The following is a 15,282-nucleotide window of genomic DNA, read 5'->3' as shown; positions in this document are numbered from 1 at the left end:
TTGACTTTACTTGGTCCATTTTTTTTCACGACCAAGCCGCAAAAAGGTGCCCAAACTGACCAGATGACCACCGGAGGGAATCGGGGATGACCTCCCCTTACTCCCCCAGTGGTCACCAACCCCCCCCCCCCCCCTCACCCTAAAAAAAAAAGTTTAAAAAATATTTTTGCCAGCCTCTAATGTCATACCCAGCTCCATGACAGCAATATGCAGGTCCCTGGAGCAGTTTTAGTGGGTGCAGTGCACTTCAGGCAGGCGGACCCAGGCCCATCCCTCCCCTACCTGTTACACTTGTGCTGGTAAATGTGTGCCCTTCAAAACCCACCGTACCCACATGTAGGTGCCCCCTTCACCCCTTAGGTCTATGGTAGTGGTGTACAGTTGTGGGGAGTGGGTTTGGGGGGGGGGGGGGGGCTCAGCACCAAAGGTAAGGGAGCTATGCACCTGGGAGCAATTTGTGAAGTCCACTGCAGTGCCCCCTAGGGTGCCCGGTTGGTGTCCTGGCATGTGAGGGGGACCAGTACACTACGAATGCTGGCTCCTCCCATGACCAAAAAAAATTAAATGAGCCCAGGTTCCAATCTAATTCATGTTTAATGTGGGATAAAATACCATACATAAGTAAATAAATATAAACTTTTCTACCTTTGTTGTCTGGTGACTTTGTTTTTCTGATCATGCTGGCCCAGTATCTGATTCTGCTGCTATCTGGCCTCTTAACTCCGTTTCCAGGGCTTCCTTTCCATTTATTTCTTTACTTTCCGCCTTTCTTCTTCATTTCTTGTACTACTACTACTACTATTTAACATTTCTAAAGCGCTACTAGGGTTGCGCAGCGCTGTACAATTAACAAAGAAGGACAGACATCCGTGGTAAAAGCTGGGTCCTCCGCAGACTTGACTGTCCAGTGGATCCAGCTTCTGCCTATTTTCTTCATCCATGTGCAGTTTTTCTCCTCTCTTCCTTTTCCCTCATCTCATCTCCTTCCTCACTCTTCCCTCCCCTCCATCCATGTCCAGCATTTCTTCTCTCTCCCTTCCCTCTCCTCCATCCATGTCCAGCAACCCTCCTCTCCCCCCTGCCCTCCCCTCCATCCACCCATGTCCAGCAACTCTCCTCTCCCCTGACCTCCCCTCCATCCACCCATGTCCAGTAATTCTCCTCTCCCCTGCCCTCCATCCATACCCAGCAATTCTCTTCTCTCCCCTGCCCCCTCCATCCATCCATACCCAGCAATTCTCTTCTCTCCACTGCCCCCCTCTATCCATCCATACCCAGCAATTCTCTTCTCTCCCCTGCCCCCCTCCATCCATCCATCCATACCTAGTGATTCTCTTCTCTCCCCTGCCCCCCTCCATCCATCCATCCCCAGCGATTCTCCTCTCTCCCCTGCCTTCCCACTTCCATCTATGTCCAGCGATTCTCCTTTGCCCCCATCCTCCCCTCCCATTCATATCCACCTACCCGCCCTCTTCTCCCCCCAACATCCCCCTTTTTCTTCCTGCCACATTTGGTTTAAATCTTTTTTATTACCTCGCTCCACTGAAGCGGCCGCATCATTGAAAGCCCTGCCTGTCTCTAGCCTTCCCTTCGTGAGTTCGTTCCCTCAGAGTCCCACCCTCGCAGAAAGAGGAAATGAAGTCAGAAGGCGGGACTCTGAGGGAATGAACTCACAAAGGGAAGGCTAGAGATGGGCAGGGCTTTCAATGATGTGGCCACTTCGACGGAGGTAATAAAAACGATTTAACCCCCCCCCCCCCCCCCCGCCCAGGGCGGCGCAGGCAAACGAGGGCAGTGGTGGGAGGTGAGGTAAATGGGGTAAGCATGGCTTGTGGCACCCTCCTGCCACGCTTACCTTGTTTACCAGAGCCAGCTCGCCCTGCAGAACAGCCGGCTCACAAGATCTTAAAAAATTTAAGAACCGGCTCTTGTGAGCCGGTGCAAGTCGGCTCCAGAACACCACCTTGGAGGCTCGAGCTAGAGTGGAGACATCCATCAGCTCTACTCCCTCCCCTTTCTCTTCCTCTACTCAATTCTTATCCCACTCCATAGCCTCCTCCACCCCTGTCTCCTGCAGCTGTTGCTCATCACTTTGATTAGAACACATTTCCCAATCATTCCCTTGCCCCTCTGCTTCCTGCGAGTCATGAGTTTTACCTTGTCCTGGTGGTTTCTGGCGACTGCGGTTCTCTCTCCTATATTGCTCTCTTATCGAGCTTTTCTCCACCAGAGGGCAAACTTTTCCTCCAAGGGGAATCTGGGACTTGTGGTCCCTTACCCTGGGAGGAAAACTCTCCTCCTGTCTCCTCCTCCACCTGCTCACTATAGTGCTCTTGCTATCCTGCTCACACTATCCAGGAATTTTTTTCCCTATTTTATAACCGCTCCTAACTTACTTAAGTCCAATCATTGCAGCAACAGCCATGCAGGGGTGGCCCCACCATTGCACAACTGTGCTTTCTGCATATGGTCCCACATTTCAGCCATTACAGACTTATTAAAGAGAGGCCCAGCAGTGAGTCTCCGCACATGCCTCTGTATCACTTCTAACCTCCTATAGATATGCACCAGGGTTCCTTCCAGAATCCTGCAATCATGGGCTATAATTCCAACCAGTAGGTGTTGAAAATTTAATGACAACTCTCAGTCCTAATCTCCCTATGAACATCACCTCCACAACATCCTTAGCCTTGGCCAGTCCAGGGAGCAAAAGATAGCCAGTAGTAACACTTTGAATGTACTTTGGTTATTTGCTCACATTCTCATTGAATGGTCAAGAGCTTATACAGTGTTAAGTGTTAATGAATACCAGTAGGATAGAGATTAGGGTTTGCCATAATGCCATCCAACACATATGCAAAGACTAAGGTTAACATAGTAGTTCCTCTAAATTTTATGTACAAGCTAATGCTGAACTTAATAGGAGTCAGAAAATGATTAAAGTAATGCTTGAACTATTCAATGCTAGTGAAGTATATTGGGGAAAAATAATTTTCCTATTAGAGAAAGGTCTGATCTGAAAATAATACCAGGGCATGAAACATTAAATCGGACTAGAGAGCAGGCAATTTTGTTTTCCTTATCCAACAGAACTTCCAGTTCAAATGAACAAAAACAAACAGGTAGGATCAATTTCTGGAAGATATCAATACCCAAATTTAGAAACAGGAAAGTCTTGATGAAATGCATACCTGTAAATAAAATTCTTGTTGAGGAAGTCCATCTGGGCAACAGGGGAGACATGTATCTTCACTTCCTTACTTCCTCCAGCCTTACAGATATAATCCACTGTCCACTTTGTGGTGCAGGGCCCCAAGTCAAGTCCCTTAATTACCATAGGCCTTCTCTGTAAAGTGAACATACTTAGCATCAACGCTCTGTACCCAAGCCATAACAAGGGGAAAGAGGCAGCCAACAACTTAATTTCAGCAGTGTTATATAACAGCACTTAGGTCAATGTCTAAAGGACTTAGTCACACCTTCAAAAAAATGTAGCAGATGGGTAAGGCAAGACTTCCCTTGGCTAAGTTCATACTGGCTTTTGTCCCATTAAACCAAGTTTATCAGATCACCTCTGGAACTGTTTATAAAAATGGTTATATTTTCAGGTACCATAGTCAATTTTAATGATAGGTTGCACATTACTAATAGTATGCAATTTCAAGTTGAGTTCGTTCAGTGCTCTGGGGTATATACCACCTGGTCCAGTTGATTTGCTACTCTTTAAATTTGTCAGTTTGCTCTATTACGTCTTCCTGGTTCATTGAGATTTGTTTCAGTTCCTCTGATTTGTCACCATTAAATACCATTTTTGGGATGAATATCTTCTTTATAACTTCCTCCATAAAGACCAAAGCAGACTTAATTTAGTCTCTTCACAATGGCCCTGCCCTCCAGTGCCTTTTTAACCCTCAATAATGTAATGCTCCGGCTGACTCCATGAGGCACACCATGCAACCTCTTCCCCTGATGAGGAAGCAGTTGTGTGTTTCCTTTTCTTTCTTGTAAACTCTACTGTGAAAGCTAGTGACTGAACTTGTAGCTTTCTTAATGATTGCTATTGTAGCTGGGTCGCCCATCCAGGACCCAGCCAGGCTCGACCCTGCTTAGCTGCCTCTTCCTCCACACGACTGTTGCCTTCACTCCACAGCAATCTGGCTCCTCTGAGCCTTGGCTCCAGGCCTTGCGAACTCCCAGGACTTCCTCCTCCCTCCGTTCCTTTCACAGAGGCACATTCAATGCCCAATGTTTATAAGTAAGAGCTTTTATTTTCTTGCTTCAAATCAAACAAAACACCTTTCACTCCAGGTTGTTTAGGCCAGCAGCCCAGAGCACAATTCAGGTTCAACACAGTCAAATTCAGATTCAAAAACAGTCCATATAACTTCACTTCACTTTAGCTCAGATTACTTCACTTAGGGAACAGTACATTATCAGAGGGAAAACCCAATAGCTTGGTAGGTTGCAGCCCAGACCTTTTTAGTATGCAACAGTTTACACAGTCTTTCTTGCACCTTCTTACAGCATGGTTACACAGCTTTATTCCCACCTGGTTCAGGCTGGGGTTTCAATTGTGCCCAGCTCTTTCTCTCCCACAGGCTGCACCTGTTTCCTCTTTAGTAGAGATTTCCCCCAGTGCCTCAGCCTCTCTCCTCCGGTCTTCCACCAGTCTCTCCAAGGTACAGCTAGCCACCCTCTTACAGCAGCTTTTTGGGTTTGAGCCAGGGCTCCAATCTCCATCTGTTCTTCTCCTAGCCCTTCAGTAATCTCCATTTTATCCTCCTCTCCAACTTCCCCCGCCCTCAATCCCTCCAGCTGGCCCTCATCACCTTCCTCAGAGACCATTTCCCAATCTTCTATCTCCTCCCCTAACTCTTGCACAGCCGGGTGGGGAAGAGAAGGATTCTGGGACTGGTAGTTCCTCCCCTTCTTCCTTAACCCAGCCAACCTCTCTGCCTCCGGTAGCCCAGCTTTCTGAATGTGGGTGTTGTGCACATGAAATCTGCCCCGTTGGGATTCCCCGGCTCCCTGTACCCCCTTTCTTCGTGCCTTCCCAGATCCCCTTTCACCTGCACTCTCACACTATGTTTAGTTGAAACCTCAAATGTGGTCATTTCACTCTTTTTACATGTATGCAAACCAAACGTACATGGGCTGCCATACCCTATATCCTCGTCAGTCCATTAATTATTTTTCATACTTTTTTTTTTTTTTAGAAAAAATGTTTATGTATAAATTTTTTTTCAATTATCCAATAAAGATTAGCTACAATGTCCAACAATCAAAATATATACAGTGGTGGAAATAAGTATTTGATCCCTTGCTGATTTTGTAAGTTTGCCCACTGACAAAGACATGAGCAGCCCATAATTGAAGGGTAGGTTATTGGTAACAGTGAGAGATAGCACATCACAAATTAAATCCGGAAAATCACATTGTGGAAAGTATATGAATTTATTTGCATTCTGCAGAGGGAAATAAGTATTTGATCCCCCACCAACCAGTAAGAGATCTGGCCCCTACAGACCAGGTAGATGCTCCAAATCAACTCGTTACCTGCATGACAGACAGCTGTCGGCAATGGTCACCTGTATGAAAGACACCTGTCCACAGACTCAGTGAATCAGTCAGACTCTAACCTCTACAAAATGGCCAAGAGCAAGGAGCTGTCTAAGGATGTCAGGGACAAGATCATACACCTGCACAAGGCTGGAATGGGCTACAAAACTATCAGTAAGACGCTGGGCGAGAAGGAGACAACTGTTGGTGCCATAGTAAGAAAATGGAAGAAGTACAAAATGACTGTCAATCGACAAAGATCTGGGGCTCCACTCAAAATCTCACCTCGTGGGGTATCCTTGATCATGAGGAAGGTTAGAAATCAGCCTACAACTACAAGGGGGGAACTTGTCAATGATCTCAAGGCAGCTGGGACCACTGTCACCACGAAAACCATTGGTAACACATTACGACATAACGGATTGCAATCCTGCAGTGCCCGCAAGGTCCCCCTGCTCCGGAAGGCACATGTGATGGGCCCGTCTGAAGTTTGCCAGTGAACACCTGGATGATGCCGAGAGTGATTGGGAGAAGGTGCTGTGGTCAGATGAGACAAAAATTGAGCTCTTTGGCATGAACTCAACTCGCCGTGTTTGGAGGAAGAGAAATGCTGCCTATGACCCAAAGAACACCGTCCCCACTGTCAAGCATGGAGGTGGAAATGTTATGTTTTGGGGGTGTTTCTCTGCTAAGGGCACAGGACTACTTCACCGCATCAATGGGAGAATGGATGGGGCCATGTACCGTACAATTCTGAGTGACAACCTCCTTCCCTCCACCAGGGCCTTAAAAATGGGTCGTGGCTGGGTCTTCCAGCACGACAATGACCCAAAACATACAGCCAAGGCAACAAAGGAGTGGCTCAGGAAGAAGCACATTAGGGTCATGGAGTGGCCTAGCCAGTCACCAGACCTTAATCCCATTGAAAACTTATGGAGGGAGCTGAAGCTGCGAGTTGCCAAGCGACAGCCCAGAACTCTTAATGATTTAGAGATGATCTGCAAAGAGGAGTGGACCAAAATTCCTCCTGACATGTGTGCAAACCTCATCATCAACTACAGAAGACGTCTGACCGCTGTGCTTGCCAACAAGGGTTTTGCCACCAAGTATTAGGTCTTGTTTGCCAGAGGGATTAAATACTTATTTCCCTCTGCAGAATGCAAATAAATTCATATACTTTCCACAATGTGATTTTCCGGATTTAATTTGTGATGTGCTATCTCTCACTGTTACCAATAACCTACCCTTCAATTATGGGCTGCTCATGTCTTTGTCAGTGGGCAAACTTACAAAATCAGCAAGGGATCAAATACTTATTTCCACCACTGTATCTTCAATAATCAATCCAATAAGTACTTATCTTCAAATTTATTGTTCCATCCCGACATTGACTGCACTCTGCTGTAAATCGGATAGCTGTTATTACTTCACAGAGATTAATCCACTAGACCAACAAGATGGCTGACTATGAAGATAAGTGCTGATAAGATGACTTAAGAGAAACTAGTAAGTCCCTGACGCAGCCGGAATGGCAAAACGTGGTACTATGGTGGACTAATGGTTGCTCATCTTTGAATCTTTTCTAATTCCACTATATCTTTTTTTGAGATATGGCAACCAGAATTGAATGCAATACTCAAGTTGTGGTCACGTCATGAAGCAAATACAGAGGCATTATAATATTGTTGGTCTTATTTTGCATCCCTTTCCTAATAAATCCTAGCATCCTGTTTGCTTTTTTTGGCTGCCGCCACACACTAGGCAGAAGATTTCAGCGTATTATCTACAACACCACCTAGATCTTTTTCTTGAGTGCTGACTTCTAAGGTGGACCCTAGCATCAAACTATGATTCGGATTATTCTTCCCAATGTGCATCACTTTGCATTTGTCCACATTAAATTTCATCTATCATTTGGACACCCATTCTTCCAGTTTCCTAAGGTCTTCCTGCAATTTTTCACAATCTGCATGTGTTTTGACAACTTTGAATAGTTTTGTGTCATCTGCAAATTTAATCACCTCACTCATCATTCTGATTTCCAGATCATTTATACATGCTAAATAGCACCAGTCCCAGTACAGATCCCTGCGGCACTTCACTATTCACCCTCCTCCACTGAGAAAATGGTCATTTAACCCTACCCTCTGTTTTCTCTCCAATAACCAATTCTTAATCCACAGAAGAACATCGTCTCCTATCCCATGACTCTAATTTTCTCACGAGTCTCTCATGAGGAACTTTGTCAAAAGCTTTCTGAAAATCCAGATACACTGCATCAACCAGTTCACCTTTATTGACATGTTTATTCACACCTTTAAAGAAATGAAGCAAATTGGTGAGGCAAGACCTGCCTTTGCTGAATCCATGCTGACTCTGTCCCACTAAACCATGTTTGTCTACGTATTCTGTAATTTTATTCTTTATAATAGTTTCCACTATTTTGCCCTGCACTGAAGTCAAGCTTATCAGTCTGTAATTTCCCGGACCACTCAGAACCCTTTTTAAAAATCGGCATCACATTGGCCACCTTCCAGTCTTCAGGTAGTAAATTTAATACGAATTGATGAAAATTTTCTTCACTCAACATGTAATTAAACTCTGGAATTCGTTGCCAGAGAATGTGGTAAAGGTGGATAGCTTAGTGGGGTTTAAAAAGGGTCTAGATGGCTTCCTAAATAAAAAGTCCATAGACCACTATTAAAATGACTTGGGGAAAATCCACTGCTTATTTCTCGGATAAGCAGAATAAAATGTATTGAGCTTTTTTGGGATCCTGCCAGGTATTTGTGACCTGGATTGGCCACTGTTGGAAACAGGATGCTGGGCTTGATGGACCTTTGGTCTGTCCCAGTGTGGCAATACTTATGTACTTATTTTAACAACAGGTTACAGATCAATAGCAGCAGATCAGCAAGCAATTTCATGTTTGAGTTCTTTCAATACCCTGGGGTGTGTACCATCCAGTCCAGGTGATTTATCACTCTAACGTGTAAATCTGGTTCTGCACTCAATTCCTCCCATGCTCAACTTACTTACCCGTTAACCCCATTAATATTATGTTTACTACAAATTGTACATTCTTTTTTACAACATTTTAATTCTTTATATTGTTACTATGTAAGCCGCATTGAGCCTGCCATGTGTGGGAAAGCGCGGGGTACAAATGTAATAAATAAATAAATAAATGTATCAAATTCTGCAAATAAAATATAAATAATAGATCCCATCTCAGTAAACTTAATTAAGTTTTGTTCTGATACCAGGTTAATGTGGAGCCTTGATTTAATTAACGGCTCTTTGTCTCAGGAGGTGATGCATATCCATTTAAGAGACAGTAATCATCCCTGGTTTGAAAAAGGAAAGTTGGATGAGAATTATGCTAATTTTAGCCCTATGTTCATCTACCGTTTTTAGCTTAGTTAATTGAGAAAGAAGTAATGCACGAATTAGATTGTTATCTAGAAGATAATGGTTTGTTTGACTCTGAGCAAGCAGGATTTGGTTTGGAAAGTGGCACAGAAACCTTGCTGGCTGCTTTACTTGATCAAATCTATCTTTATTTACACAAGGATGTTCCTGTGTTACTGGTGTTTTTGGATCTTTCAGCAGTGTCTGATGTAGTGGAATCTCCACTGTGGCTAGAATGATGTCAGCAATTAGGAGTGGGGATAATCTTTCACAATGGATTACATCATTTTTAGATGGGTGGAGGTTTCAAATTATGGAAACTTTCAATCTGGTTATCATTCATTGTGGTGGGATGCTCCTCAAGACTCCCCTCTTTCGCCTCTCCTTTCCAACATCTATTTTTTTTTTATTTGTACCCCGCGCTTTCCCACTCATGGCAGGCTCAATGCGGCTTACATATTGTATACAGGTACTTATTTGTACCTGGGGCAATGGAGGGTTAAGTGACTTGCCCAGAGTCACAAGGAGCTGCCTGTGCCTGAAGTGGGAATCGAACTCAGTTCCTCAGGACCAAAGTCCACCACCCTAACCACTAGGCCACGCCTCCACTGGGAGGTTTAGTGAGGAAATATAATATTGAGGTTTATTTATATGCTGATAATATTTGCCTGTAGAAAGGTTGAATTAATGTCTAGGAGAGGTGAAAGAGTGGCTCCAGGCTAGTTGTTTGATGATGAACGCTGCCAAATCTACTTGTTTGGGAATGTAAGGCATAGGGTAGGAGGATTATTCTTCCCAAAAGACATCAATACCTTGGGTCAATACTATAGAAACACTGGGAATAATTATGGAGGGTCAATACTATAGAAGCACTGGGAATAATTATGGAGCCCAAGGGATCAGAGTGGAAGCATATTATGGCTGTAACTAGAGGGTCTTTTTTTAAAACTGAAGTCCATCAATTAAAGCCATTTTGGGGATGGGATGTTGGCTCAAATTGCAAAAGTTTTGGGAACCACTATAAATAGGAATGCCTCACTGGGGGTATCAATCTGAAGTCAGTTAAGAATTTGAGTGTTCATTTAGATTGGCAAACTTGCACAAACTTTTGTAAGTAGTTTGGAGCTATTCCATACAGGCATTTAAAGATTATGGTGAGTAATTTGAACTCTATCCTTGCTTTGCATGGAAGCCAGTGCAGTTTGTACAGAAATGGAGTGGCGTGTTCTCTCCATTTTCCTCTTCTGATTAGTTTGTGGTGCATTTTGGATTATTTGTAACTTCCTCATTAGCTTATCTGGGAGACCTAAATACATTATATTGCAGTAGTCTAGGACCGCTATGACTAAAGTTTGGACAATGATATGGAAGTGTTTTTATCCAATAGATGTTTAATATGGTGGAGAAGTTTGAGTTTGTAGAAGCTTTTGCGTATGACCTAGTTTGTTTGCACTGACATGGTTAGTTGGGAATCTATTCAGACCCCCAACAGCTTTATTTCTTTGTTTATAGTGATCGTGGATCCTGCTAACTTGGGAAAGAGGGTTAGTGGGTTGTGGTCCTCCTTTCCTAACCATAGTAAGTTGGTCTTATCCAGGTTTATTTTTAGACTTCATTCACAAAACCATGCAAACAATGCGAAGACCTCATTTATCATTGAATAGGCTGATTGTAGGTCAGACTGTGGGAAGAGGAGAATGATGTCGTCAGTATAGGAGAAATATTTGACCCCAAATGGTTCCAGCAGTGTCTCTATGTTTCTTAGGTAGAAATTAAAGAGAATCATAGACAGAAGAGATCCTTGCGGGACCCCACACCTTGAAGTCCAGGGGCGAGATAATGAATGTTGCCATTTTACTTGGACTGTTCTGTGTCAGAGGAATCTTATGAACCACTTAAGGACTATGTCAGTGATTCCTACATCAGCTAACATCTCCAGTAGATACGTATAGGTCATCAGATCAAATGTAGCCAATAGATTCAGCTGCATTACGAAGATTAGTTGTTTTTTCTCCAGCAACAAGCGGGAATCTGATATGAGGCCGGCTATCACTGTCTCTGTACTGATTGTGAGTGGTCTAGAAGATTGTGCTGGTCTAAAAGTTCTGGAATTGTGTAGCCACTACTGCCTCCATTATTTTCATTACTGTGGGAATATTACCAACAAGGCAATAGTTGCTTAGTACTGATCTATCAAGAGATTCACCCTTTAAGAGTGGAGATAGGACAATGCTTCTTATCTCTCTAGGGAACGATCTTGTACTTAGTATGTTCTCTATATCATCAATTTGATGTATTCTACTATTGCTGCAGGGGATTCCTTGAGCTGTTCCGCTTTGCAGGGGTCTAGGATACAGGAACCTTTGGAGAATTTGTGCAGTGTTGATCTAAATTCCCGAGAATCTAAGGTGTTGAAGGAGGTCCAGTAGCAATCTGCTGGAATGTCATTCTCCGCGGTCAGGTAATTTTTTTCTCTTTGTGGGAGCTGTCGTCGGTATGGATTTAAGCAGGTTGTCCACTTTGGCCTGGAAGTAGTTGAAGAAGGCGTCTGCTGAGAAAACTGTATTTTCTTCAGGCTGTGTAGGATTTGTGAGTCCACTAGTTGGCAAAGCACCTGGAAGGAGTTATTATTGTTGGAAATTCTTTGGGAGAAGTATCTTTGTTTCTCCATTCAGATCATGCTTTTCTACTTCCTAATTTGCGAACTCCAGAGATCCCTATCCTGTGGCACTTGAGTGTTCATCCAAGAGCGTTCCAGTTGCCCACAGGATTTTTAAAATTGTTTTTAATTCATGTGTACCATGAGTTTGTAGCTGACCTTGGGAGCTTTCTTTCTTTCCATGGTGCTATGTTATCTAGTGTTGATTGGATGGTCAGGTTCCAATTTGCTACTTGATGCAGTCTTTGTCTCTTTCCCTATACACGACCTAATAAAGAAATCATGTCAAACATCCACACTTATCTGGTCCGACCACAAACTACAAGAATTTAATCTCCACCTCACTTGCAGCAAGAAAGAAAGAATATGAGAGGGACAATAACATCCAGAGGTTAAGATCGACACCTTGCAACTAGCTGAAAAACTATAGAAACAAACACCAGACCCCAGAACAGAGGAACAAGTAGCAAATACCTCTTGGGATGATAAAGAGAAATAAAGCCTTTGAGCACGAGTGACAGGGTAACTGCCTTTTCACCTTTTGGGATGATAAACAGAAATAAAGCCTTCAGGCATTTTGTCTGGGACTACTGTAATTGCTTGCCCTCTCAGGGCAGAAAGGCAGGCGGGGCTGTGTTGTAGTTTTAATCTGAGAATATATAGAGAAACAACAAAAGAATGAGGGAGCTGCTTTATGGGTCGAAGCTCCAAAAGTGGCCCTCTCTCTGTTCCTTTCTTGTTGTTGACGTGTGTGCCTTGGCATGGTGGAGAGACGCCTCCTATTGCAGTTTGGGCAAGTTCAGAGGCAAGGGAGAGGAGCTGCTTCCTGGCAGAGCAAGACCTGTTGAAAGAATTAACATGAAGAAAGTGGCAGCAAACAACCGGGGGGGGGGGGGGGGGGGGGGAGAGCTATTTAGGCTAAGGTTACTCTAAATATAAATGCCCTACCCATGTATAAGCACCCACACCTCCACCCTCTTCCTATTTATGTAGCCCCTGTGCTGTGTAGGCCGAGGACCCTCAGCGCCTCATGCATGGGCAAAGTCACCCACCCAGTAGGAATAAGCTCATGCACTCCACCTGCACACTCATGCAACAAGTGAGAGACTATAACTGTCATACAGCAATCAGACCTGTGAACACCAATTATACCCCAATAAACATATAACTTGGAACTGGAATTAAAAATTTTTTACTCACTTTTCAGAGCAGAAGGTGAGTTACATTCAGGTGCAGCAGGTATTTCCTTTGCTTACAATCAGTGATATTTGCATCCAGTTCTCGAGGATCACAAATGGGTTGGGTTTTTAGGATATCTCTAATGAATATTGCACGAAAGAAATTTCCATGCACATGATCTCCATTGTATGCATATCTATCTGATGCATATTCATTAGAGATATCCTGAAAACCCAACCTGTTTGCAGCCCTTGAGGACCTGAAGTGACTATCACTGGCTTACAAAGATTCTAGCTAAAACCGTGGATGGTTTGTGACAGTTTTGTGTATAATAGTTTGTTACTGTTTGCACACTGCCCCAGCATTCCTGCTCCTGTACTTGGCCTGTCCTAGTGCCCCTATTCTTGGCCTGCCTCAGTGCTCCTGTTACTGACCTACAAGATTAGTGGTAGGTAGTTCTTTTCTGAGGCTTATCCACATATCATTGAATTTACCTAAAGTAAAATGAGCAGAATAGTGTCAAGGCCATTCTGAAAGATGTAGGTAGTAACATGCTGTTGCAGTAATATAGGAGTTTTCAGGTTTGGTGAGAAAACGTTTTGGCTGCTTTTGTGTAGGGTTAGACAGGTCATAAATCTGAACAGCAGTATCTTGAATATGGAAGAACCCCCCCCCCCCCCCCCAAGCTATTTTTGATGTCAGAATTGTTCGGCTATTCCATCTGGCAACTCTGACACTTTGGGAGGAGGTGGGAAGGACAGATGGTGGACTACAGAATTTGCCATGTCCACGGTAAAACTGTGGAATTGGGCAAGGACCCCCGCAGGAAAATTTGAAAAGCTGCAGGTAGCAGTTTTTTGGGCAGTTTTCACTGCCGGGGCCCACAGATTAGTGATTTTCTCCCATCGCCATCCAATAGGAAGGCGAGGGAGGCGGGATCCATCCCATTTCTTAAATGCAGAAATGCAGGCCCCCGCCCTCTCGGTGAACTCGAGTGCCACTGCCCATAAGTCAACATGGATGCCTGGACAGTTCCTGCAATGCTGTTCGGAGCAGCAGCAACTCTTACCCCTTTTCCCTTATTCTCTTTCCTCTCTTCTCACTGTTTCCTTTATTCTCTCTCTTCCCTTATTCTCTCCTCTCTACCCTTACTCTTTCCCCCTTGTTTCTCTACCCTCACCTCATTCTCTCTCCTCGCACTTTTCCTTCTTTTCCACACCCGGTCCTCCTGTCTTACTCAGGGCCTCTGGAGCCGAAGACCCCTGCTACCCTGCACATCCTCCAGCTCAGTCAGCTAAAAACAAGGGGAGACTCAGACTGGCCAGAGCAGCTCTCGGTTCTGCTCCGCTCCTGCCCTGCTTCTCTCGCCAAACCGGGCGCATCCGGCACTCTGGACTCACTGGTTCAGGAGTTGGACACATCGCCATCTTACAGACTCGGCGGGATAGGAGACAGCACCCCCACCACCACCAGATTGTGTGTGCACGCAGGTCCAGGCAGGCAGGGAGGAAGAGGGCCGGGGACTGCAGGAGCGAGCCTAGGGGGGTGGTCAGACTGTGGAGGGATGGGGCCGGGCTCTGCCAGGGCTGTAAAAAAAAATAATGCTTGTTGTGGTGGATGGACGGAGGGGGAGATGTTAAAAATCCATGAGCTGCTCTAGCCACATTCTTTATTGTTAGCTGCATTTTTATTTGATCTACTGTACACCGCCTTGAGTGAATTCTTTCAAAAAGGCAGTACATAAATCCTAATAAATATTTTCTGTTGGTTCAGGCTGCTTGCTATGCGAATATTCCATCGCTATTTCATTATTGCTACTATCACATATATATTAAGAGCATTTGCTTTGAACTTTGTTTTAATTTGTTATCCAGTACTTACACGCACATGGTTTTGCTTTTTAAACCCAAAGGTGAATCCTAAGGGTGGTTGCATAGTTAGGTATAAACTGTGTTGTTTCTGACTTTACTTGTTGTGGACTGCTAAGTGCTTACACAAATTAATGTTAAGCTACTTTTTAAGAAAAATGGATAGTTTGAAAACATTATTAATAAATTGTTATGCTGATTACAATATTCATATTGACCTTATTAATATTAATAATATTGGGCTATTTTGGGGCTACTTTTGGCCAGAAGTTGGGCTTGAAAATTTTTTGCCATCTCTCAACTCTTAAAATTAAATCAATACTTAATTTAAGATGCTAGAAAGGGGAAGAGAAAGACCTTGAGCTACCCTTGGCGGGGAAATGAGGCATACAACTAAAGGTTCGCCTAGACTAGGGTGTCCCATATGCCAGTCGGGCTTAACAGACCCCCTTGTCCTTGATATGAACTGGTTTTAACAAATTCGAAAGATAACTCCTTTCTTAATTCACACTTTTGGTGGCATTCTGTCATGCAGATCCACAAATTTGAGCTATCTTTAGCTCTCAAAGTTCGAAATTCCTTATATGTTGATAGAGTGTGGTTGCC

General features: G+C 44.0%; 1 protein-coding gene across 2 annotated transcripts in view; it reads right to left on the bottom strand.

Annotated features, from left to right (window-relative positions):
• The window catches only part of TYW5 (tRNA-yW synthesizing protein 5), a 74,820-nt gene that overhangs the window by 58,954 nt on the left and 584 nt on the right, over positions 1–15,282 (bottom strand). For both annotated transcript variants that reach the window (XM_030209987.1, XM_030209988.1), the window contains exon 2: positions 3,192–3,346. In XM_030209987.1, the coding sequence (XP_030065847.1) occupies positions 3,192–3,346 (155 nt within the window). The remainder of the gene's footprint in view (positions 1–3,191; positions 3,347–15,282) is intronic.

This window comes from Microcaecilia unicolor, chromosome 7, assembly GCF_901765095.1.
Source record: "Microcaecilia unicolor chromosome 7, aMicUni1.1, whole genome shotgun sequence".
In the NCBI taxonomy this organism is placed as follows: domain Eukaryota; kingdom Metazoa; phylum Chordata; class Amphibia; order Gymnophiona; family Siphonopidae; genus Microcaecilia; species Microcaecilia unicolor.
Note: the sequence above shows the minus strand (reverse complement) of the source record. Positions and strands in the feature narration are given on the sequence as shown.